The sequence below is a fragment of the Podarcis vaucheri genome (assembly GCF_965113315.1).
Source record: "Podarcis vaucheri genome assembly, chromosome: 8".
In the NCBI taxonomy this organism is placed as follows: domain Eukaryota; kingdom Metazoa; phylum Chordata; class Lepidosauria; order Squamata; family Lacertidae; genus Podarcis; species Podarcis vaucheri.
Genome location: NC_138766.1, coordinates 26,221,309 through 26,248,489, shown reverse-complemented (window position 1 = coordinate 26,248,489; position 27,181 = coordinate 26,221,309). Strand labels below are relative to the sequence as shown.

At 44.9% G+C, this 27,181-nt stretch overlaps 1 protein-coding gene across 3 annotated transcripts in view; it reads right to left on the bottom strand.

Annotated features, from left to right (window-relative positions):
* PHLPP1 (PH domain and leucine rich repeat protein phosphatase 1) overlaps positions 1–27,181 on the bottom strand; it is a 162,402-nt gene that overhangs the window by 77,845 nt on the left and 57,376 nt on the right. For all 3 annotated transcript variants that reach the window (XR_014222287.1, XR_014222288.1, XM_082234161.1), the window contains exon 2: positions 159–355. Coding sequence is in view for 1 of the 3 variants with exons in the window: in XM_082234161.1 (XP_082090287.1) it covers positions 159–355 (197 nt within the window). In the remaining 2 variants the exon portion in view is untranslated. The remainder of the gene's footprint in view (positions 1–158; positions 356–27,181) is intronic.

The following is a 27,181-nucleotide window of genomic DNA, read 5'->3' as shown; positions in this document are numbered from 1 at the left end:
TAGTATAGTGCAACTGAAAATCTCACCACCCCACTCCCATTAGGATCCAAATGGAAATGCTGTGTAGCCAGATCTACGCCCAATGGGGAACTTTTACAGGATCTGGTTAATTATTTCTGGTATACCATATATGCAGAGTAACCGAGTGATTCACTTGCCTTTCCACCGATTAAGGGGAGCACATGCATCTTTCCAGTCTGGCTCTCTTTCACCGATGATACAATTAGGCACGTCCCACAAAGGATAACTTGGCGTCTTGTCCATCTGTTGACCGGCAAATGCATTTTCCCTTTTCGAACATTGTACATTCCTGAGAGCTGAATCCGTTCAGAGTTGCCAATGCTGTGGGGCTTTCCTGAAATGGAAACAGCAAGCAGCTTTTATCAGTAAAAAAAAGGAAGCTTTCCTCTTTCAAACATGGCTCAGAAGGCGCAAGACAGCGAGACAAAATGAAGGCTGTCGTGAGAACCCGCAGGTTCACAGGGCCCTACAGCTTAAAAATACACAGCAGTTTATGGAGCGGGACATTTTGATTTCTACAAACTCAATCCCATGAACAATGTGGGGGGGGGAGGTAATCTATGCACACAAAATAGTCCCGTGAACTCCAGGACTTTGCACAACTGGTTTCTCAATCTGCATGAGAGGATGGATGTCTTGGACCACATCAGAACCCCAGGAGATGGCTCAAAGACTGAAGGGTCAAAGAAGCAGTCCTCTGGCTGTGATGCCTACTGTTATTCTTAATTATATTTGTTACCTGCCTTCCACCACAAACTCCCAGGTCTGATAACCCAAGGCCAACCTTGAACGATTTATTGTTTTAGCTGGAAGCTACCTGGACCATATTAAGACACAGGTAGGTAGCCGTGTTGGTCTGGACATAAATCTGATGTCAGAAGCCAGTAGGAGAACACTTCAATCTCCCAGGACATTCAGTACAGGATCTCAAAGCAGCTGTCTTATTACAAAAGAAGTTCAGATATAGACTTGAAAGAGAAGTTGCTGAATTACAACTTATTACTAAACTGAAAACTATGGAAAGACCTCATATGAATAGAGATATTGGATTCTTGTCTCATTACATATGCTAAAGCTTTTTTTGGTCATCTGCATACCATCCCTTGCTTTTTCCTGTAGGACTAATTACAGTCGTCAACAGATTTACCATACCCATTAAATCAATCACCCATCTCCTACTACCCTTCTGAGAAAACCCCCACCCCACCCTCACACTATATATAAGGGTCTGGTGACTTCTGCTTCAGTGTATCTGAAGAAGTGCGCATGCACACGAAAGCTTATACCCAGAACAAGCTTAGTTGGTCTCTAAGGTGCGGGTGGCGATGTGGTCTAAATCACTGAGCCTCTTGTGCTTGCCGATCAGAAGGTTAACGTGGTTCGAATCCCCGCAACAGTGTGAGCTCCTGTTGCTCTGTCCCAGCTCCTGCCAACCTAGCAGTTCGAAAGCACGCCCCAAAAAATTAGATAAATAGGTACCACTCTGGCGGGAAGGTAAACGGCATTTCCATGCGCTGCTCTGGCTTTGGTGGTCCGTTGTCCCAGAAGCAGCTTAGGCATGCTGGCCACATGACCCAGAAAAACTGTCTGTGGACGAACACCGGCTCCCTCAGCCTGTTAAGCGAGATGAGCGCCGCAACCCCAGAGTCGTCTGCAACTTGCTGCCAAACCATCATTAGCAACAGCTACAAAATTAAACATTTTGATGTTTAGAGAGCACCTATACTGCAGGTCTTGTAGGAGTCAACCAGTACAACTTAGAAAAGAAGCACAAGGGCACTGAAAACAAGCACCAGGAGCTTCGACTTCTGCACCATTTTTTCTTTTATAACACAGCATTGTGCACAGAGCACCAGAGGAGTTTCCATATGATGGAATGGCCATCAGCTAAGTTAGAGCAGCAGGACTCGGTCCACATATTGCACTGCCCAAAACACACATTGAGTGTTAAAAGTGGGGCAGCAGTGGGAAAGAGAAAAGGAAAGATGGGCAAATCTTTTATGGAGACCATAGTTTTGCCTTTTCTCGCCATAAAGAAATGAACCCCTTTAAAGTGCCCCAGGACAATACCCTGTGGGGTAAAGACCAAAGGTTGCACACACTAGAATGCAACAGTGATCTGCTTTAATTGCTGTTACAGGATCTGCTGGAGATAAGGGTAAGACACTATTGATTAACAACAGGAAGCCACCCACAGTGAATAAGTGGATTTTGTTTGGCAAGCAATTTTCACTTGCTGGTGTGGCTTAACATTCACATTCATAGAAGCCTTTGAAGCCTAACAGGTGATGGCTACTTACCTTCCTTCCCCCGCCCCGCCCCCCCAAAATACTGGCAGTACTGATAGGCACAAAGAGATGCAAGCTTTTGGGGTGCATTGTTCACCCTGGCCTAGCAGTTTCCCACTAGCTTACTGTTTAAACTACTATGGGTTGTGTGTCCTCAATATTGCATGGTTGCACATGTTCAGTTACTAAAGGGAGATAACAGCAACCATTTAATCTCTACCCCTCCTTCAAAAAATACTAAATAAAACCAAATGCACAAAAAACAAGCAGCATAGGCAGTGAACTCTTTTTTCCCCCTCGGCCAGAAAAAATTTGAGAATTGCATGTCCCATTCAAAACCAACATCCTCCACATTTCCTTATTCAAAGGAAAGCAATAACAAGTGGACAGCTCCTACTGTTATTGTTTTTTTTCCAGCTTGCAGGCAAAAGTAGAGAGTTAATATCACTCATTTTGTCTGCACTGAAGTGGTCAGAGCTGGAATACTTTATGCTGCCCAAGTTATAAAGACAGGACAGGAATGTTAGGGGTCTACTTCAGGCAATATATTTTATTTAGAGTGCTATTAAAAGAGGAGCAACTTAATTATTTCTGTTATATGCTTTTAACTAAAGGCACCAAGAGAGCTGTCTTTCCAAGCTGACCTACCCTATTTGGGGTTTCTAAATACACTCATAATTCAAGTTATTGATTCTCAAAAGGAAATTGAATATACCCACTCCTGCAACAACCAGTACCTAATCCCAACAAATCACCCTGCAGTCGTAATTCAGGGGGGGGGGGGAGAGGAGCAGCCAATGCCAGAAACAGTAAAGGAGCAATGACTCACTGAGATTTCTTACTTTCTGATGGTTAAAACAGAGCAGCCATGAAAATGAGTAAGACGTGGCTGACTCATTGTCCAGAGCACAGATGGCGCTAGAAGCAGCGTTCAAAATTTGCCAGGCGCTGGGCACATTTTGCACCAGGCTATCAGTCACTTAAGGGATGCGGGTGGCACTGTGGGTTAAACCACAGAGCCTAGGAATTGCTGATCAGAAGGTCAGTGGTTCAAATCCCCGCGACGGGGTGAGCTCCCGTTGCTCGGCCCCAGCTCCTGCCAACCTAGCAGCTCAAAAGCACGTCAAAGTACAAGTAGATAAATAGGTACCACTCCGGCGGGAAGGTAAACAGCATTTCCGTGCGCTGCTCTGGTTCACCAGAAGCGGCTTAGTTATGCTGGCCACATGACTCAGAAGCTGTACGCCGGCTCCCTCAGCCAATAAAGCGAGATGAGCACCGCAACCCCAGAGTCGGCCACGACTGGACCTAATGGTCAGGGGTCCCTTTACCTTTACCTATTAGTCACTTGCGGGATGAGGGTGGCGCTGTGGTCTAAACCACTGAGCCTCTACTAACTGAGCTAGCAAAGCGTGAGACTGGCATGCGCTAGAGTTCTCCCACTCTACACAACAGAGTATTTATTCCTCATCACAGAACCCCAGGAGATGGCTCAAAGTCTTCAGGGTCAAAGAAGCAGTCCTCTGGCTGTGATGCCTACTGTTATTATTATATTTGTTACCTGCCTTTCACCACAAACTCCCAGGTCTGATAACCCAAGGCCAACCTTGAACGATTTATTGTTTTAGCTGGAAGCTACCTGGACCATATTAAGACACAGGTAGGTAGCCGTGTTGGTCTGGACATAAACGGACATAAATCTGACATCAGGAATCACAAGACAGAGAAGCCAGTAGTAGAACACTTCAATCTCCCTGGACATTCAATACAGGATCTCTCAAACATACTCATCACTTGTGGTACAAGATGGCAAGAAACTAATTCATGTGGTGCTAGGGGGAAGGGGGCTGAAGTTGTACCAGAAATACTGTCTTCCCCTTTATTCCTTTTTTAACCAGTAGTCTTTCTTTGCATACCACAGCAGCTACTGAACAATGAGGTCTGCCATTACAGTACTTTTAAAGCATCTTCCTCCACAGGTATGCCAACTTTAGATTGTTGTTTTCTCTCTCTCTCTCTCTCTCTCTCTCTCTCTCTCACACACACACACACACACACAGGATTCAGGCAGAAGGTTATGTGAAGTTTATAATTTCTTTTCTATTCGCTCCGTTTTGAAATTCAGCAAAGGGTTTGTTCCCAATACCTACACAGAGAGAAAGTGTAATTCATGTTGGCCCTATTGGGTGCTACTTGACTGAAAAGGTGAAGTATTAAGTACTTAAAAAAAAAGTCAGAGAGGCATGGCAAGAAGGCTGATCTAACCCCATGGCCAGAACAAATCCTGGGCAGTCAAGCAGCCAGCACCAGCCCCACTGAATTAATTGAACGGCACATGAGAAAACATTCATGTTCTGGTGGGAATTTGGTTTATTTCAGTGTCACATGCAAAAGTGACCCCAGCTGAATGGGCACTGAAAACTTTTTTACATTGGGTTACCCAACTACAATTCCCCATCATTCCTAACCCTTGGCTACGCTGGATATTGCTGAGGGGAGTTGGAAGTGGAAAAAACATTTGGAACTCCTGGAAATGAAAATGATGGGATTTAAACTCTGCTAATTTGCTAGCAACTAGTGCTTAGTATTGTTACAGAACTTGGGGGGGGGGGTGTTTCCCCTAAACGCTAAAATGCTAGGATTTGGGGTTATTTGCGATATGAAAGGAGAATATAAGCTGCAAAGGAATTCCTGGGTAGCCTGGCCAAACTGGGGCCATTAAGAGAGTCATTAACAAGACAATGGAACTTCTTGCACCAGGTGTGACCAGATTTCAAAGGTTGCCAGGGTAACAACTGGGGGGGGGGGCTTCTGGGAAGTAGGAGGAAGAAGGACTGAGATCCATATTGGAGGAAGACACAAAGAAAGGTTCCCTGCACTGATTTGAGCCATACTGTAAGATCTGGACTCACTCCATGCAAACTGAAGGTACAAATAGGCGTATATACCCTATTTCGTAAATCACAACAATCTCTGCTGTGTCATCTATTCTCCAAAGGGACACCTGTGACCCCATGCGCTCTGGACACTGCTTGGCGGGGAGAGAGGGGTGAGCCCTGGGCTTTTGTAAAAGTATTAACTGTTGTGCCTTATCTAAAATGAAAGCAAACTCAAATATATCACCTGATTTTTTCCAAAGAGCTGTCTTTTTAGAGAATTTATTAAAGCAGTTCTGTGCCTGTCTTGCTCTCTTTTCTCTAAAAAAAAAGCTGAACTACAAACTGAAAACCAAGTTTTATTGAGACTTCACAGATCAGAGAACTGACACCTGGACCGCCTTCATTTTTACGTATACACATCCACTTTCACAACTGCCCTTCAGAGATTTCTTCTTCTTCCCTGTTGCACTGTATAGTATACGTCATAATGCAAAAGCAATCTATTTGGTCATAGAAAAATGAAGCTACTGAAAACTGAATTGCTAAATGGTGAGAACATGTACAGTTTGGATTCTAACACATGATGTGTGCTCTCATAGCAGAAAAATGTCTGCTTGGAAGGGACACTTATTCTAAGAGATGCTTCATTGGATCACAATATGTATGCACGTTTGAATTAAAATAACTTAAATAGCATGAAGATCAAACTGCAAAAGGTGGCATAAGCGCCACGTAAGAGGCTTAATGCAGCTTATGCTCAAATTGATCAAACAACCATTATGGGCACTAATGGAAGGAAGAGGCAAGCTGGAATGCTAGTCTGCCTTGGCAATCGCAGGGACAATGCTGACTTTCTCATGAAGTGCTTTCAGGAAGCATAAACATGGCTGTGCAACTTATGATCCAGAGGCCATCAGCCATGGATGAAGCTGACCTGAAGGCTCCATATACCTCCCGATTTTGCAGCTTTACTGGGGCTGAAAAACAAGGGGGGTGGCCTCTCACTTGGCAGGCTGCAAGATACGGTTGATGGGCTACATCACAAATTGACGGAACCCATATATAGCAGAAAAACACGACATAGGAAACGATAAATCTGCCTTATACCAAGACAGGCCATTGCTCCATCTAGCTCAGTATTGTTTCTGTACTGACTGGCAGGGGGTTGCAGACAGGGGTGTCCCGTCCCTGGAGATGCCAGGATGGAACCTGGGACCATTTGCATGCAACACATGTGCTTCACCTCCAAGCCACAGCCCTTCCCCCTGACCGCTTAGTCCTGGTAGACCTTCATGGGACATGACCATTTCCGCCACCTCGCAGGACTGGAGACTCAGCCGAACACTCAGAAATGCAAAACTGCTTGCTGAAGAATGGGAAGCAGCACTAGAGTGTAGAAAGCCTGGATTAAAATCCTCAATTAGTCACATTTATCCTCCTATAAACAGGTGCACTCAGCTGCTCACTTTCTGTTCTCCATCTATAAAAGAGGAAGAACAACCATCCCTCAAGCACTTCTTATGAGGTGTCACCTAAAATTCTTTAGCTCTATGAAACCCTTGGCCTACCCAAGGACAGCTGTGAGTTTCAGAAGATTCTGGAGCATGTTTTAGGTGGCCGTATTATGTGGCCAGGATTGGTAGTTCCCTTCGGATGATGATGAGGTTTAAGGGTGAATCACAGCAGGGGTGGGTAGAAGGGAGGTTTGGGATCTACTGATAGATCATCTGTTGAGAGGCCTAAGGGGTCCCAACTCTTCCACAGCAGCAAAGCTATGGTGTGGTCTTGTGTGTGAAAGGACTGTGAGGTAAGTTCAGTTCTGCTAATATAAACAAATTCCTGGGCTGTGTTCAGAGGCACTCAGTGCTTTAATGCCATCTGTGTATCTTTAGCACCTGGCTCTGGGTGACAAGATCCTGGGAGTTCTAGCAAAAATGAAATAGATTCAACAAGCCTGGAGTCTGCCCACCCCTGTTCTGTGGAATGCTCTCAATATAACCCTCTGGCTATGCAATTTCAGGGTAAGAGCCAGTAGGAAGCCCTAAGAAGTTTTAAGGTACTCCGGGAGTTCCCTGGAACAACGAACAAAAGAACTATGCTGGATCTTGTTTTCACAGCAGCCAACCAGATGGATAATGATAATAATATCAATAAAAATGTAACCGGTAGATAACAAATTAATAATGATAGAATTCATTATTTATACCCCGCCCATCTGGCTGGGTTTCCCCAGCCACCCTGGGCGGCTCCCAACAGAATATTAAAAGCACAATAAAACATCAAACATTAAAGACTTCCCTAAACAGGGTTGCCTTCAGATGTCTTCTAAAAGTCAGATAGTTGTTTATTTCCTTGACATCTGATGGGAGGGCGTTCCACAGGGCGGGCGCCACTACCGAGAAGGCCCTCTGCCTGGTTCCCTGTAACCTCACTTCTTGCAGGGACAAAACTGCCAGAAGGCCCTCAGAGCTGGACCTCAGTGTCCTGGCTGAATGATTGGGGTAGAGACGCTCCTTCAGGTATACTGGGCCGAGGCTGGTTAGGGCTTTAAAGGTCAGCACCAACACTTTGAATTGTGCTCAGAAACGTTCCGGGACCCAATGTAGGTCTTTCAGGACCGATGTTATATGGTCTCGGCGGCCACTCCTAGTCACCAGTCTAGCTGCCTTTGTGAAGCCCCCAGGCAGCACCTAAGTATCAACAGCTTTACAAACACAACAGTAAGGGATTCTCCATCATATCCTGTGAGCTTTAATATTAAGAAATGTTTAAGTTAGGGAGCATGCCATTTACTTATTTTAAAATGTTTCTTTTACAAAAAGACTTCCTTCCTTTAAGCAGAGCTCATGAGAAAGGGCACTCCACTGTTCTTCACTGTCATGACCACATCCTCGCATACACTAATATGTTTTAAGACATTCTATGAACACCACATGCAGAACTACGGGCTCATTCGAGCATAAAGAACTTTTTGAGATATCTCAGCCCATCCAACAACAGAGGCGTTAGCAGAGAGGCACAGAGAGAATTCTGAACCTGAGCTGAACTCTACAAATTAGCTTTGGGACTTGGATGGCTGTTCCCACGAGACATGTCTACAAACAAAGGCAAAGGAAGAAAGGTTTTGCTTTCCCCAGCTTCAGAATAAATAAAAGGCACAAGTAACCCCAAAATGAACACAATGAAATGGCTGCATCATCCATCAATGCCATGGACATTCTAGACGTCTCGGAGCTAAAGTAGCAATTTTTCCATCATCTCATTAAAAACGAATTCAAAAAGATTTTTTCTGGAGCATTGAATCATAGAATTGCAGACTTGGAAGGGACCCCAAGGGTCATCTAGTCCACAACTGTCCCTGGTTGGACTCAACCAACAACCTTCTAGTTAACAGCCAAGCACACTGACCCATTGGTGCCACAGATCAAATAATGAACTCTAGAATAACTCTATACTCAGCTTAAGAGTCTCTCACCATCCAACTCCTAAGCTACTACAGTGGTACCTCTGGTTGCGAACAGGATCCGTTCCAGAGCTCCAGTCGGATCCTGAGGTTTCCGCAACCAGGGGGGCCGCTTCTGCACATGCACCCGTGGCGGTAGAGCGCACACATGCACCTAGGTATTGCACAAAGGAGTAACAGCTGCCTTTCTGCAAGCATTATGTGATGCGTATGTGTGAGCCGACTGACTGTTACATGCCATGGGCGAAGAAGGAAGGTGTCCCCGACTCTAAAACAATTTCAAAATGCTGCATTTTTGCTTTGGGGGCATTCTATACTGCATCACAGTTCTCAGTTTCATTGTATAGTTTTTGTTATTTTTGTAAACCACTTAAGAGACAATTATAACATTTATATATTATATAACAATATATTAATATATTAAACACACAGCAAGTGTGTGGAGTTCTGCACCTTAACAAGAGGATATCAGGTCTGCCCAGACAAAATCACAAATCTACAATGTTTTTGGGGTGTGGGGGTGTGGAGAATTACTCTGCACATGATTAGCAGGATCCAATCTAAGATTTCAGGTTTACTTAGAACAAACAGCAGGGACTGTTCAGTAGCAAATGCTGGTGTCTGGTGTGTTGCTGTTTTAACTGCTACCACATCAAAACACAACACACCCGACACTCTCCATTTCAAACTCGTTCCCTGCACGGCAGACATCTGGAACGGATGATGGAACCACTGGCCTATTTAACTAGACCTAAAATATTCCCCCTTTGCGTCTCCAACCGTTCTTTAAAAAACTCTCCAAAAGGAAATTCGGTAGGTGCATGGCAGGACTCCAAATTATGCAAATGCATATCCATATACAAAAGAAAAAAGAAAGGGGGGAGGAAAAAAAGGAGTTGGTCAAAAAGCAAACTTTGCTCATCTGGAAAGAATGTCACAGCGGCTTGGACCAAAGCTTGCAATGTGATTGTTTCCGGTGACATCTCAGCCCTTTCCCTCAAAAACCACCAAATGCTGAGAGTGCACATTTATTTTTGTTAAGTCATGCAAACCAGATCCTTGCTTACAGGGCTTCCAACATTTAAGGAAGCCGCAAGCTGACTCAAATCCCAGGCTTCTTAAAGGACGTGTTCCATATGACGCCACTGCAAATACTGGCCAAAGACCTACAGCTTGCCTGTCTGCTCAGCAAAACTGTACTTTTGTGATTTTGCAATATCCACATGAAGATATGACCAAGAAACCACCCCCCGCCCCCCACTATTTCATTACTGCTATATTGAGGGATTGCTTAAAAAGTTCAGAGATATGGGGGGAAACCCTGAAATGCCACAAATGCATTGCTTCACTGCATTGTTCCTAGAGCTGAATTTGAAACACGTAAAACTCTTCCCCGCAAAGAAGCGGAGAGCAACAATGGACTGGTGCCCTTGGCAATGGTGACAGGTTAGGGTTTCACAAGGTTTTTAAAAAGCAAACCCTGTTTGCCAAGCCTTAGGTTCAAAACCAAAACTACAAGATCAGGAAACCTTCAGCGAAACCCCGCCTTAAAATAACTTTGATGCGCATGCATGAAAAGAGATAAATGTGCATGCGTGCACACACAACTAAACACTTAAAAAACCCCAAAAACCTAAGATGGCTTTTAGAATGAATAGGACAGGTTTGTGGAGAATTGGTCTATCAACAGAACTCCATAAGTCAAGCCTCTTTCTCCGCCACAGAGAGAGAAATTAGGTTGGAGAGGTTGAAGGTGGCAGCAGCAAAGTACGGCTTGGGCCTTCTGAAAAACCTGAGCAAACACTCCTCCCTTTTGCAGGTTCTATGCACATACCTTGGGGAAAAGAGGGGCCAGTGGCAACCACAAATTGCTTGCTTTGTTAAGCCAAGCCAAAATTTGAGGGCCCTTGTCTATTAAAAGCTATTAGAAAGGCTAGCCAAACAAGAGACCCGGGTCACATCCATAGTCCTTTATCAGGGCACTGAGTTGAAGGCTGTCTTCCATGAAAGAGAACACACATCATGGGAAATATATCCTACCAGCATTATAAAATCTAACATAGGGAGCAATATACGTTGGTATGTTGTTATTGTGGACTTCTTGGGATCAGTAGGAACAGGCCTGTCATCACAGGCATTCACACACCCAGGCAATTCACTGAATTCAATCAGGTCATCTTGTAATTTGTGTTCCCTGTGCCACATTCAGTTTTCAAAATGATGAGCAATCAAGTAGCACGGACGTTTACATTTAATCTTATACAGAAGGCAGACTGTTCCTTCTAGCAGGTATCAGTAATAGCTTCTGGGCACTCCCAGGCACTTAGTGTCCTTACCTGTGTATCAAGAGCCCAACTGACAACTGCATCCTTGTCTAAGTAAGGTATGACTCCTAAGAGTTCAGGTTATGCTTCCAAATTTAAAGACTCTTAATGCAAATCACTATGCTTTAATTACTATAGCAACCAATTATTACGCAGGCTTGCTCAGGAACTACATGAATTATCAAAAGTTAAAACTGATTTCCCCTCCCTCCACAGGGTTATTTAAAACACCGTAACGGCCAGAGTCCCATCCCAAAACACAACGGCATTGACTCCTACTTGCATACAAGGTAGAGGTCTTTATTCAGGCTAAGAGTGGAACAGCAAGCACCAGATCCAGATATCCAAGATTCCCAAGGTCCATCAGAAAGGCAAGCATTTTCATAACTGAATGGCCCTACAAGTCTGCTGAACATGCACATGCATGTTCCATTGGGGCAGATGAATTTGTTCCCACCTACGAAGGCAGTGCCAGGTTCTCAGCAACAAGACTGTCTCCTGCCCGTCTGCTTCCATGTCTGTTACCACCTCCTCTTGTTCAGCCTCTCCCTCTGGCTGGTCAAAAGTCCTCCACCATCCCTGAGAAGCCAGCAGATCTGCTCCCTCCTCTGTGACAGCTAGAGAAGGATCTCTCTCGTCCCTCTCTCCTCCACCTGGAGTGCCCCCATCAGCGCCTTGTCCTTCCTCCCACCCCCCTTGCATCTGGGGTTGCCAAATCATGCCACCGGATGGTGGAGCCAAGGGGCCATGGCAATAGCTGATAAAACATACCTTACTCTTGCTGTTCTCCAGGCTCCTTAACAACATCTCAAATGCACCTTTGCCCATCTCCCCTCTTCAAGAGAAAGGAGATCTTTCAGTGCAGGGGAAATGTTCACATTTCCCATGGCTTCATTCAGTGAATGGTAGATAAGCTCTAGAATCATAGAACCATAGAGTTTCAGAGTTGGACGGGACCCTGAGGATCATCTAATCTCTGGGTATAGGGCGGTATATAAATTCAATAAACAACAACAACAACCCAAACCCATGTATTGCAGGAATATGCAGCTATCCCATACGGGGATTGAACCTGCAACCTTAGCATCATCAGCACCACACTCTAACTAACTGAGCTATCCAGTCTGATCCATCTTTAGTTTGCAACAAAGAACAGTGGAAGAGGAGTCTAGGGAATCTAAGTGGCGTATTTCACTTTTACTCACAACACACACACACGCAAGCAAGCAAGCAAGCAAGCAAGCAAGCAAGCACATATACCCTCAAGGAGGTGCTACTGCAAGGACAAGAGGACAAGGCTGGACATCTAGCTTGACACAGAAAGGGACTGGGTAGCTGTCAAAAGACATTTGTTCAGGCTGCCTTATGCATCTGCTATGGGGAGTGGTTGCCACAGCTGTTTGGATCCGAAGATTCTGAGCATGGAACAAATGTCACATGCTTAACCTTGGAAAATGTCTAAAAGAAACACGAGCACAGAACGCGTGCAATCAATATAAACACAATAACATTTACAGGGTGGTATGCGACCAAGTCATACTCAAGAACTGATCCGATGTACTTAAGCTGGCCATGGGGAATGTAAGTCCGCCAATTTCAAAAATAAATCCCGAATATGACTTTGTCAGCTAGCGCCCACAGCGTGCATGTTTCTGGTCGTCATGGAACAACAAAATCCCAAAGAGGTGGAATGAGGATGGGAGCAGAAAGACATCATTGCACTGATATGCTTGTATTCTGCCTCTGGTACAGCTGTCAGATTCAGAGTGAACAAGACTGAATAATCGGGGGGGGGGGCATGCTTCAGAGAATCAACAGTCCTGCTTGTCTGGCTCATTAGGAATCTTAAATATCCTTTAAAGCACAAACTAGATAATTTATGTTTAGTTAAATACTTTAGCCAGTACCAAATACCATTCCTGCTGAACCTCTTTAGGTGGAATCTTAGAAGGCTTCTGTGGCATTTGGGTGGAGCTGACATCTGTAATAGGCTCCATGAATTGTTTCTTCACCCAAGATTTTCCGAAGCAAACTGGGATACGCTTTGCCAAAGCTGAGTTGCAAGACTAAAGCAGAACTCTATGCAAGAGTTACAGATAGGTAGCCGTGTTGGTCTGCCATAGTCAAAATAAGAAATTCCTTCCAGTAGCACCTTAAAGACCAACTAAGTTAGTTCTTGGTATGAGCTTTCGTGTGCATGCACACGAAAGCTCATACCAAGAACTAACTTAGTTGGTCTTTAAGGTGCTACTGGAAGGAATTTCTATGCAAGAGGTAAAGCTCCACAATGGGCTCGTTGGCGTACCTCACACTCGTTGTGTCAATTTAGAACAAGGATTTCAGATTCACTAGTGTTTCTAGGGAATGAAAATAGACTCATTATCACCATATTTTTCAAATTTTTAAAGGGCATGGAAGTGCTTAGTTAATGCTCATGTTATTATTAATACACCCGAAAAAGAGTGAGTCATCTGAATAAATCTAAGAACTCCCTGCTGTGTTCTGCTGCTTTCAACCATGCTTTGAGGAATGGGGACTTCCAGGCCAGAAGCAGAGCTGCCTAGGAGTGTGCATTCACTTTATATTCAGAGAAGGAAGACTTAACCAAAATAACAGCCTCTGCCTACGCTAAACAAAGAAATCCCAGGCTGTTCGAGAAATGCCTCTTTGCTGTCTCATTCACAGGCCACGGTGTTGGTCAGAATCATGAGCTCCCCCCCCCAGGAACTTTTAAAAATAGAAAGAAAAATAAACACCTTTTCCATTGTTTCTGTTATTATTATTAATTTGTATGCCGCCTTTCAGGGACGTGGGTGGCGCTGTGGATTAAAACCACAGAGCCTAGGGCTTGCTGATCAGAAGGTCGGCAGTTCAAATCCCCACGATGGGGTGAGCTCCCGTTGCTCGGTCCCTGCTCCTGCCAACCTAGCAGTTCGAAAACACCACTTCCAAATCTTCTGTCCAGGGCAAGTGAGCTCCTCAGTGTCACAGTCTGTGCACCAACCATGTGTTTTGGACTACAACTCTGATCAGCACAGATGGGATTTGTAGTCCAAAAGATAAGGATGGCACCAGCTTGAGGAAATCTGGCGCATGCCGTTCCACTACAGAACCTCTTTCAAAGGAAACTCTCTCTGTTTCAAAAAATAATCCGGTTCATTTGGATGAAAAGGAACCTCCCTAAGTGTGTTTTCCCCCTCAAGGGGAGAACACTTTTCTTTTCTTAAGAAACAGCGCACAAGTTATCTGACTGTGACACAATCCATTTATGTTTCATATTTCTTCATCTCCACCCAGGCAAGAAAAGGAAGGGAGAGGTTAAGGATATGCTCAAGACATATAAACATTTTCAGAAGAATGTCCCTGTGGGCTCCGTGTTTAAATTAGGCTACAGTATTAAAATTAGAGAGGAAAGAGAGCTACCAAGCTGCAGATTAAGCTTCATGGAGTTATCACAAAAATCAACCACCAAGTAAATCATAAGACGGCCAGCTATATAAACCAAGTGCGAAGTTTTGGCAAATTTTAATCGAACTGTATCTACTAAGCAAAACAAAAGTTCCTAGCAAATTGCATATAAAAGTCAGCATTCAAAGACGTGTATAGCAAATCTGCTAACAGCACATGTTTTAACAGGTTTAAATATGATCATGCAACTAGATCATGTAACAGACCAACTGCAGGGGTACATCCTCTCAAGTTTATTTGGATGCTGGAATATCATCCTGTTTTGGGGTTGCCATGACCAAAACCCTCCTCAACCAAGAAACCCCAAAACAATACCACAGCCCAAGAATGTCTTGGGAACCGCAGTATGCTAGGTCATACTAAACTCATTTTGGTTTGAACTCGTTTTATTCTACTAACCACGCTTTAAATTTAGATTTGAGAGTTCATTGTTTTATGTGACAGTGTTTCATTCTTCCCTCAGCAGGGTCCTGCATTCAAGCTTTGCAATTACAGCCAGTCGTACCTTCCAGATTGGACATGCTGCTCTTTACTTTTCCCTCCCGATATTCCATTTTTCTTTTCCAAGCGTCACTCTACTTTTTCGATGGCTGTTTAGTTGATGACTAAACAGAGTGGAAAAAGGGACGCGGCTGGCGCTGTGGGTTAAACCACAGAGCCTAGGACTTGCCGATCAGAAGGTCGGCGGTTTGAATCCCCGCGACGGGGTGAGCTCCCGTTGTTCGGTCCTTGCTCCTGCCAACCTAGCAGTTTGAAAGCACGTCAAAGTGCAAGTAGATAAATAGGTACCGCTCCAGCGGGAAGGTAAACGGCATTTCCGTGCGCTGCTCTGGTTCGCCAGAAGCGGCTTAGTCATGCTGGCCACATGACCCAGAAGCTGTACGCCGGCTCCCTCGGCCAGTAAAGTGAGATGAGCGCCGCAACCCCAGAGTCGGTCACGACTGGACCTAATGGTCAGAGATCCCTTTACCTTTAAACAGAGTGGAGCCACTCTACTTCAAAGACCATCACACCTCCGGCATGAATCTGCCTGTCCTTCCAGGACATTTTTCGATTACTTTTTTTTTTGGGGGGGGAGTCGTGTACTCTTTTGACATTTTGTTATGTTTACAATTTTGTGTGTGCGTGTGTTGCAAGCAACCTTGAGCATGGTTTTAAACTTTGGAAAAGAAGCATACAAAACCACAATACATCAGATATTTAAAACTTCCTGATAGAGAATGCGTTCTGGAATGCACGCTCAGTTTATGTAGGGCAAGAGTGAGGCCTCAAAATTTCCAAAACTCCTTTGCAACTTTAAGACCAACAGGTTTAAAGGTACAGTGGTGCCTCGCAAGACGAAAATAATTCGTTCCGCGAGTCTTTTCATCTTGCAATGTTTTTCGTCTTCAGAAGCACGGTCCATCGCAACTGCGCCTCTTCAAGAGGCTTTTTTAAAAAAGCGCAAGACGTTTTCGTCTTGCGAAGCAAGCCCATAGGGAAATTCGTCTAGCGAAGCAACGCAAAACCGAAAAACCCTTTCATCTAGCGAGTTTTTCGTCTTGCGAGGCATTCGTCTTGCGGGGCACCGCTGTATAAAGAGTTTGATGGCTGATTTGACTACCAGATTCCAGGCTGAATGACCAGAAAAAGAATCTAGTTGCTGTTTCTTTATTACCACTTTTTCAAGACAACAGTCAACTTCCTGACAAATGCAAATTGCCAAAACTCTCAAGCCCCCCTGGGAAGGGGAGGGGGTAAAACAGAGAAAAGGCACAAATACAAGGATATTGTCTGAAGGGTCTATTTGCATATCTAAACATTTTTTAAAGTACCATATTCTCTGGTAAAGAGAAATGAAGTGGCACTGCAGAGAGAGATTCTAGAACTGCAAAGAACAAAGAAGGCCCTTAATGTAAGCCATCATTAGTGGCCATCACCATTAAAAAGAGAGAGAGAACACAAAGTATATAGCCAGTAATTAGTAAGGTTGCCTGGAGACAGTTCAAATTAAAAAAAAAACACACAACTGTATAGGAATGAAGGAGATTTATGAAGTTAAGAGCTACATGTTATAGAATCACAGAGCGTGATAAGGTATTTTTTAAGAGATATGTGGGAAAAGACACTTGCCATTTCAGCTACTTGGACAAGCTCTGATTAAAAGATTTAACTTTACCAGCATTCCTAAATGCCAAGACAATATCACATCAATGTGGTGGATAATGATTAATAATAATAATAACAATAATGATGATGATGAAGAGAATGAGGGGGGAGGAGACGGCAAAAGATTTGTTTCTTCCTTCTTCTTATCACTGCCACACTATGAAAACCAGTGGTCAAGAGAGGGGTGGGGCAAGAAATCTCTGCCCTAGGTGCCCACAGGATCTAGCAACAAAAAATGTTAATTGTACACCTGCTCTGTTTACTGAATCCAAGCAAGCTTATGATTCTGTTGCTGCTGCTTAATGTACGCTGGTGCTGCTGTTTCTCATTGCTTCATTTGTGTGTGTTTTAATGGTTGGATCATTGGACTCAGGCTGGACAGATAGCTCAGCAGGTTAGAGCATAGTGCTGATAAAGCCAAGGTTGTAGGTTCAAACCCCATATGGGACAGCTGCATATTCTTGCATTGCAGCGGGTTCAACTAGATGATCCTCATGGCTCCTTTACAATTCTATGATTCTTTGATTATCACTTTTGGTTTTTATATTTTTAAGCCCCTCATTTTGTTGGGGGTGGGGGAGAGAAACAGGTTACAGTGGTACCTCCGGTTGCGGACTAGATCCATTCCAGAGCTCCGGTCAGATCCAGAGGTTTCTGCAACCAGAGGGACCGCTTCTGCACGCACGGTGAAACACTTCCGGGTTTGCCACTTTCAGAACCCGAAGTTGCTAGTGTATATGCTTTTTAAGATAATAAATAAATAAATAATAAAACCTGCCAGAGTGATGAGAAAGGGCAAATAGAAGAGGAAGAAATGGAGGCAGTGAGAGATTTTACTTTCTTGGGCTCCATGATCACTGCAGATGGTGACAGCAGTCACGAAATCAAAAGACGCCTTCTTCTTGGGAGAAAAGCAATGACAAACCTAGACCGTATCTTAAAAAGAAGAGACATTACCTTGCCGGCAAAGGCCTGTATAATTAAAGTTATGGTTTTTCCAGGAGTGATGTATGAAAGTGAGAGCTTGGCTGATTGCCAAAGAATTTATGCTTTTGAATTATGGTGCTGGAGGAGACTTTTGAGAGTCCCATGGACTGCAAGAAGATCAAACCTCTCCATTCTGAAGGAAATCAGCCCTGAGTGCTCACTGGAAGGACAGATCCTGAAGCTGAGGCACCAATACTTTGGCCACCTCATGAGAAGAGAAGACTCCCTGGAAAAGACCCTGATGCTGGGAAAGATGGAGGGCACAAGGAGAAGGGGACGACAGAGGACGAGATGGTTGGACAGTGTTCTCGAAGCTACCAGCATGAGTTGACCAAACTGCGGGAGGCAGTGGAAGACAGGAGTGCCTGGCGTACTCTGGTCCACGGGGTCACGAAGAGTCGGGCATGACTAAACGACTAAACAACAACAACAAATATTGTATAAAAGCACTTTGTAGAAGGAAAGGAAGGATAAATTAAGACACATTCTCAAGCAACAGACTTAAGTCACCATCAGGTATTAAACTGAGGTTTGGCCCACACTTCGTTTCATACAATTTATATGTTGCTTGATTGTAAGGGAAACGCTCATAGCAGTGCAAACAATGGAGCTCACATGATTAGCTACTAAAAATGCCACCAAACTATGCTAACATGCAGGGTTAACCATTAAAAAATGTAGTACTAAACCGGACAAAGGGGGAAGGGGGGGGTTGTCAGCTGGAAACCTCCACACAAGTTGAATGTGAAGTGTTCAGTTCTCCTTTGTCATACTAAGAGGATCTATGGAAGGCCAGGTGACATGATTACAGGATATTGATAATTATGGCGATAGGCTTTTATTGCAAAAACAGTATTAAGGTGCCAGGACAGATTTCTATTTTTATTTAAAAAACATCATTTCGATTTAGAGAAAGTCAGAATTTACCATATTTTTCGCCCCATAGGACGCACTTTTTACCCTCCAAAAATGAAGGGGAAATCTGGGTGCGTCCTATGGGGCGAATGCAGGCTTTCGCTGAAGCCTGGAGAGCGAGAGGGGTTGGTGCGCACCGACCCCTCTCGCTCTCCAGGCTTCAGGAAGCTACCCGCAAGCCTTGCAAGCCCGGTGGGAGTACCCGCGGGCTCACAAGGCTTGCGGGCAGCAGCCTGCAGCCCCCGCGAGTGTCTGCAAGCCTCGCGCGCCCGGCAGGAGGTCCCACCGGGTGCGCGAGGCTTGGGGCGGCAGCCTGTCGCCTGAAGCACGGGGAGCCCTCCGGAGCGCTCCCCCTGCTTCGGGCGAGTATCTGCAAGCCTCGCGCGCCCGGCAGGAGGTCCCGTCGGGTGCGCAAGGCTTGGGGCGGCAGCCTGTCGCCCGAAGCACAGGGAGCCCTTCGGAGGGCTTCCCCTGCTTCGGGCAGGTGAGCGCAAGGCTTGGGGCGGCAGCCAGGGCTGGGGGGGGGGGAATAATTTTTTAAAATTCATTCCCCCCCCAAAAAAAAAAAATGAGGTGCGTCCTATGGGCCGGTGCGCCTTATAGGACGAAAAATACGGTACACATCCAGCTTACCTGTTCACTAAAAATATGCATCTTTAAAATAATTCTTTCAACCCCCACCCCTACCCCGTGCAGTTCACCCCCCGCAACCTTTTTGCTGTGATCCTCATCTGTGTTCTATATATCTACAGTTGACGCTCCAAATAATATTTTACAGCCTTCAGCTTCAGAAAGGGCTTTTTTTTTTAAATGCCTTGCCTCCAGGCTCCTTGTCCAACTGTTCTGGAACAAAAATAGCCTGCTTTTGAAGCAAACATAGCCACTTGTTCACATTTTTTTTTAGAGGAGAGAGAGAGAGAGAGAGAGAGAGAGAGAGAGAGAGAGAGACTGTCATGCCAGCACAAAGGTTGTTTTTTCTAACCAACCGAGTTACTCAAGCATCGCTTAATAAGCCATTCAGAAGTTCATAGCTGCTTGTCCAAATGGATTAGTCACATTAGCAATGAAGTTACAAGCATGGTTTTCTTTTTCTTTAAAAAAGCTCCTCTTCAACGTGCTTCGTTAGTTCCAAATCATATTCGTAAAAAAAGGATCCAATCACCACGACGACACAACATATAGCATGGCTACTTCAAATGCCACTCAACTACTGTAAACACATTTTTTTAAAAAAAAGATTGCTCAACGTATATGCATTCATAATTGCACCAAGTGGACAAAAGCATCCTGTGGATTTTTGTGTGGCTATTAAGATAATTTTACAGAAAGATGCTAAGCGTTGACAAAAGTGGTACCCAGGCAGCTTGATGGGTAAGGTAAAGGTAAAGGGACCCCTGACCATTAGGTCCAGTCGTGGCCAACGTACATCTTCCGGGTCATGTGGCCAGCATGACTAAGCCACTTCTGGCGAACCAGAGCAGCGCAAAGAAACGCCGTTTACCTTCCTGCCGGAGTGGTACCTATTTATCTACTTGCACTTTGACGTGCTTTCGAATTGCTAGGTTGGCAAGAGCAGGGACCGAGCAACGGGAGCTCACCCCATCGTGGGGATTCGAACCGCTGACCTTCTGATCGGCAAGTCCTAGGCTCTGTGATTTAACCCACAGCGCCACCCACAACCCAGGCAGCTCGCTGGGTGGATGGAGCCAAATATTGCCTCACGGATGGGGGATTTCACCAAGCAGCCTCAGTCTCACCCCCACGGCCCAACTTGTCATATGGTGATCATAACATGCACAAAGCCATTCTTCCCAATATGCTAGTTTTGAATATGGATGCGTGCACACGCACACACATATATCCTTAAGAGTCTCATGCTCTACCAACTAAGCTATCCCAATAGGATAAAGAAGGAGAATCCTACAGCCCCCAGTATACCCAAGCAGTCACCCATCTAAGTACTAACCAGGCTTAGCTTCCGAGTTCGGACAAGATTGGGCGTGTTCATAGTAGTATGGCCTGTCAACTTGACATAACAGTGTCCTTATCTTCCTATGCCACCACCCACAGTCTGAAGAGATGGTACAGCCCAGAAAACAATAGTCACATTCGCACACTGTGATAAGCCAGAGTTATACGGAGCATGCAGTCCAACTGCTCCCATTTCACACTTCCTGTAGCTCCACCGAGAGAAAGAAACCCATTCCAATTAAGCTTGGCTTGTCATGATTCCCATTATCGCTTACCATTAGGCCATGCTGGTTGGAGCTAATGGGAGTCCAACAAGATATTAGGGGGGCACCAATGGCATCCCTGTTCTAAGCAAGATGGCTGCAACCAAGTGCTCAACACTGTTTGCAAATAATAAATAATTATTATTATTTATACTCCAACCATCTGGCTGGGTTTCCCCAGCCACTCTGGGCGGCTCCCTAGAGAATATTAAAAGCACAATAAAAGATTAAACATTAAAAACTTCCCTAAACAGGGCTGCCTTCAGGTGTCTTCTAAAAGTCAGATAGTTGTTTACTGCCTTGACATCTGGTGGGAAGGCGTTCCACAGGGCGGGTGGCACCACTGAGAAGGCCCTCTGCCTGGTTCCCTGTAACTTCACTTCTTGCAGGGAGGGAACCGCCAGAAGGCCCTCGGAGCTGGACCTCAGTGTCCGGGCTGAATGATGGGGGTGGAGATGCTCCTTCAGGTATACTGGGCCGAGGCTGTGTAGGGCTTTAAAGGTCAGCACCAACACTTTGAATTGTGCTCGGAAATGTAGGCAGCATTTAACGGGACTCAGGGCACCTTCCAATGTACAACTTATGTGGGAGTAAGCCCCAGGGGATGTAGCAGAATTTACTTCTCTCAACAACAAAATACCCTGAACTCTTGATTTCTAATAAAAGAACAAGGGGAGAATCCTTCTGAGTACATTTGTCTTATTTGCAACAAAAGACATAGTGGAAAATACTACACACCGTTGAGGTAGGGGGATTCCCCCATCTTTAAATACACTCGCCAGATGTTTTCATAAAAGGGGGGAGGGTGATTGCTTGCAACTTACACTGCTCTTTTACATGTACACACACGCACACACACGCACACACACAAAACACTAGAGATTTTGTTGTCTGCCTTCCTCTTAAAACTCACTTTCGCAAAATCCAAGGTTCTCTTCCAACACATCTAAACACATGAACTATCCTTGCAAGGCCTGTTTTGATTCATTCTCTCTTTATTCCTATTCTTGGGTAATGATAGCCCTGCTGGAAAACCTCCATGGTAGATAAATGAAGGCAAGCCTCAGCTAAAATCTCTGGTTATCTCCCCTATCACTCTCATTTCATAGAATCATAGAGTTGGAAGAGACCACAAGGGCCATCGAGTCCAACCCCCTGCCAAGAACATGCAGGGAATAAGGCAGGGGTCAGTTTTTATTAGGCTGAAACGGAAGATAGATTTTGGTTTTATTTCCCCCATGCTCACAAGTGTTATGGAAAAATCTAGGCACGAGGCTGCTCAGTCACCCAGCTCATTGGGCAGAGCCCGTGGGTCCCTGCGGAATAAAGGAAGGAGTGTAGCCACCAACTGGAGCAAATAGCTGTAGACCAAAGTTTATTGCGCAACAGGTTCAAAGAGGAATTTTTAACCCTGAGGATGGGGTAAAGATAAAGGGAACCCTGACCATTAGGTCCAGTTGTGGCCAACTGGGGTTGCGGCGCTCATCTCGCTTTATTGGCAGAGGGAGCCGGCGTACAGCTGGTCATGTGGCCAGCATGACTAAGCCGCTTCTGGCGAACCAGAGCAGCGCACAGAAACACCATTTACCTTCCCGCCGGAGTGGTACCTATTTATCTACTTGCACTTTGACGTGCTTTCAAACTGCTAGGTTGGCAGGAGCTGGGACCCAGCAACGGGAGCTCACCCTGTCGCAGGGATTCGAACCGCCAACCTTCTGATCGGCAAGTCCTAGGCTCAGTGGTTTCACCCACAGTGCCACCTGCGTCCCTTCGAGGATGGGGTGACAAGGACTTTTTAAAGTTTCTATCTTATCTCAGCATACAGTTCATTAAGCATCATTACTACACCATTTCTTCATCAGAAAAGGGGAGGGTTATAATGATTAACATAGAAGGAATGTGTTGGGGCAACAGACAGGATACAGGATATGTATTGGGAAGTACATGCTAAGCACCTACTGCAAAGGGACAATTGAACTTTGGTTTGCATAATCTGCCACCTGGGCAAGTCAGGAGGAGTGCCTTTGCCCAGCGATTGACACTTATGAGTACCTTCCTGTGAGTACGAGACCTCCCACTTGAGGGATTATGGTGGGGACCAAGTGGTTTCCAAGTCCTTGACCAATGAAGCAAATTGGCGGTGGAATGAAGGAAACGGGCAAAGGAGTTGATTTTATATGATTTTTAAAGCTAGGTAACTTCCCTGAGCTGTCAAGTCGAAAGGATACATATTTGAAACATTTAACAACTTTAAAGATGTGCCCCCCCCTAATTTCCATAACACAAATAATACAGTTGCCCACTTGAATTGGGCCCAGTTGAGAAAATAAAACATTTCAAGCCACATTGAAGTATTTTAAAAAGTTTGAAGCTCCAGACTAATTTATATAAAATCTCTTCTGAATAACCACTGACCATATTTTTTTAAAAATACAAACGTTGCTATGTAGAGGATAACAATTTATTACGCAAGAACTGGTCTAGATTGCAGACAGATCTTAAGTTATTGTTTTTCAGAGTGTTGGGTGGTGTTTGAAAGAGGGATTGCTGCTTGTGGCAGGTTTGTGTGTTTTGGGAGGGTTCCGAAAACTGGAAAGATCCGTTTGCTTTCAGTTGGCAGTGGAACCAAAGAATCACAGGCAGAAATCACAGGAAGCAAGCCCTCTTGAACTCACTTTGTGCACCCTGAATACTAGTGTCTCCGTCCTTGTAATCACAAGAAGGGGAATCTATTGGTCTCACTGCAAAGTTGGAAACAAAGGATGGTTGTGAGCAGTCACAGGGAGTTAGCACTTTGGACGTGTAAACTGCACAGTGCAAGTCGGAAGCACTGTAATTACAATTATGCATATTAAATGGCTACCATATGAGTTGACAACAGCTTAGTCAACATTACTTTCAGAACAAACAAAAATAAAACCGGGGAAATGGATGTGAAATCACTACTGTGAGGATTAGGTAACGTTCCAAAAGTGACTCATCTGATTATAGTACAGCATGGTAAAGTGGAAATAAAAAAATAAAACACACACGCGCGAGCATCAGAATTTGGTTATTAGCATAGCAGAAATGATTCACAACTACCGGAACAGCACGAGTGGCAATTGCAACTCAAATACAGGCCTGCTCAGAAACAGAAACACCTACAGGGAAAATCTGTGCTGCAGAGAAGTTGCACACCTAGATTCACACATAGCAATAAATGAGGCAGATGGAATGGAGGAACAAATATTGATTTCCCCTTCCAAGCACCAACTTCATCTTAGGCATATTTTGCACCACGTTATTGATTGACATTTCCTTTCTTACTTAAGACAAGCAATCTTAGCATTAAAACACACACACACATACATGATCTGCTGCCTAAGACACGGGTGGGAACTCTGCGGTACTTCAGACATGGCTGGATCTCCAGGTTCCAACCAGCATGGCAAATGGTCAGGAATGATGGGAGCTGCAATCAGACTACATCTGCAAGGCCCACACATCTTCCCCCATCCATGCCCTAAGGCATGCCTTTCTGGAAAAGTCTGAAGAATCTTTTGCAGCACCAGTATTAAAGGCAATGTTGCAGAAACACACCAAGTGCTGGTTAAACCCTCCAAAAGGGTGAAGTAAACATGAGAGGGAGACCGTGAGACCAGCTTACTAGTTCAGCCACCTGTCCCTGCATTTGCTATTCTGGTTGCCCTCCAACTTGTGGTTGGGGATTGTCTACAGTAAGGAACCTTCTCTACTCATAAGAGAGCCCAGCAGGGAAATGTGGAAAATTTTGCTTGCAAGGTGAGATCCTTTCACGGAGTAGATATATCAGCATTGCAAGAATCAGCCGTGAAAAGACATAGTGGACATTCTCTGGAGGATAACTCTCAATGTGCTTGGGAGAAGGAGTTAGCTGGCTGAGTGAAAAGCCACGTTTTACTGTCTTTATGTTTTGATTATGCGTTTTGTGCTTTGTATACTGTAACTTTGTGTTGTGAACCGTCCTGAGACCTACAGGTATAGGACAGTATACAAATAATAATAAATAAAATAATACATAACAACAATAAAATATGCTCTCTGCCTAGGATAGAGGCCCTTGAAGATCAAGCCTGTAAAACATCAGCACCGTATGGAAGGTTCTGAAGACAATCACCCTCCAGGAGTTGGGAGGGCAAGCACACTCATTCCTGCTCTATCCCGTTCCCCTGCTTACTTCAATCCAATTATAGAATCCGAAAAGGGCTTCCATTTCTAACAGCAGCCAGCAAGGTACCCGAAGAAGCTCACAAGAAAGAGTAGGCCATTTCCTACTAGTGACCTTCCAAAGGTTGGTCACTACCAGAAACAAGGTGGTAGACCAAGATGGTCCTTAAACAGGGACTGGAGGCAATGCAAATCCTAAGCATGCAACACACAGAAGAAAACTGTCTCTATCGAGAAAGGTTCACTTATTTATGTATTGCATTTATACCCCGCCCTTGCTCCAAGAAGTTCAGGGTGATGGACATAGTTTTTTTCTTTTCTGCACCAATTTTGGCCTCAGATTAGCCCTGTGAGGTAGGCCTGAGAGACTGGTTCAAGGTTGTTCTTGTTTAGTCATTTAGTCGTGTCCGACTCTTCATGACCCCATGGACCAGAGCACGCCAGGCACTCCTGTCTTCCACTGTCTTCCACTGCCTCCCGCAGTTTGGTCAAACTCATGCTGGTAGCTTCGAGAACACTGTCCAACCATCTAGTCCTCATGGTTCAAGGTTACTAGTGAGCAAAGTTACCCAGTAAGGATCTGAATCTTGGTCCTAACTTTTGGGGTTAAGTTTCTATTTAAAAGGTAAAGGGACCCCTGACCATTAGGTCCAGTCGTGACTGACTCTGGGGTTGTGGCGCTCATCTCGCTTTATTGGCCGAGGGAGCCAGCGTACAGCTTCCAGGTCATGTGGCCAGCATGACTAAGCCGCTTCTGGCGAACCAGAGCAGTGCATGGAAACGCCGTTTACCTTCCCGCTGGAGCGGTACCTATTTATCTACTTGCACTTTGATGTGCTTTCAAACTGCTAGGTTGGCAGGAGCAGGGACCGAGCAACGGGAGCTCACCCCGTCGAAGGGTTTTGAACCGCCAACCTTCTGATAGGCAAGTCCTAGGCTCTGTGGTTTAACCCACAGCGCCACCCGCGTCCCAAGTTTCTATTTAGCTGTCCATTAATACTGACAAACCATATCTCCCATTCATCTCTCAGATCCCCTTGTAAATCTAAAGTACTGACTTCACCACATCCTGCAGTAAAAAAAATTCCCCAAGTTAATTACACATTGTGTGAAGGTAAGTGTGTGAAGCTACAGCATTCCTACTATATCAGCTTAAGTGGCACATTCACTGTCACTCTCTCGCACACACACACAGAGTAGAGACAGGCTCTTCATCTCTCACCTTGCATCCCTTAGTAATATAACCGCCTTCAATGAGATAATTAACTTCCATAGCTGACCTGTGATAACAATTTCACACATTCCAAATAATCAAATTAGAGCTACAATGGTCATCATTAGAAGCAAATGTGTAAACTTAATTTGTGCTTTCCTGCATCAAACTAAGTGTGCATTTTGTCTAAACGCATTCACAGTTATCATGAGGCTTGAATGGAGAAGGCACATGTGGAGATTCACCATTTCAGTATCGATATTGGCTGGGGGAAATTCGTCCCTAATTCAATAACACACCAAGGGCTGCGCTGCCTCAATCATGAATGAAGAGGCTATAGAAACCACTGATATAAACACTGAAGACAACCTTTCTGTTACAAGGATACTTGGGTAGGATATTGAGGGTCTTTGCTCAGAACACTTGACATTTTCAGGCTGTTCCTTCCATCTGCATTCCCGGCTTACCCCCCTGAAAACTCACACGCAAAGGCAAAAAGAGTCGCTGGAATAGCACAATGATGGTTACAATCATGAGTAAAGATAACCATCAAACCCCCTGTGTTTGCAAGGAAGCGCTCTAAGATTATGCAAGGTTATTCTTTAGATCCTGGACTTAATCTTTAAACACACAAGCCAGGTCAGAACACCACACTAATCTATCCTCTGGCTTTTTGTGAAGTGTGAACCAGGGCCAGACAGACAAACAGCCTACCAGACGAAGTGTTTTGATCCCAGAGGGAAGAGCAGCAAAATAGGCTTGAGCCCAGGAGTCAGCCTCTTTTCCTTTGGCTTTAGGCCCACCCCCGGCCGGCTGTCCATTGTCCTCCCTGGCCGGGGGCGGGTCAAAGGCCAGCTCAGGCAGGTGGGTGGCACCCGCCCAGGTGAGCCTCGCTTGGTGCCGCAAACCCCGCCCACCTGTGGAGAAGGGAGGGCGGATATTATCAATATTGTGCCCTCGCTATTATCTCATGGGGAACAGCAAGACCTTAACTTCTAATCTGAAATAGAAGCATGGACAAATTCTTCAGAGAAATAAAGTACAGAATATTCC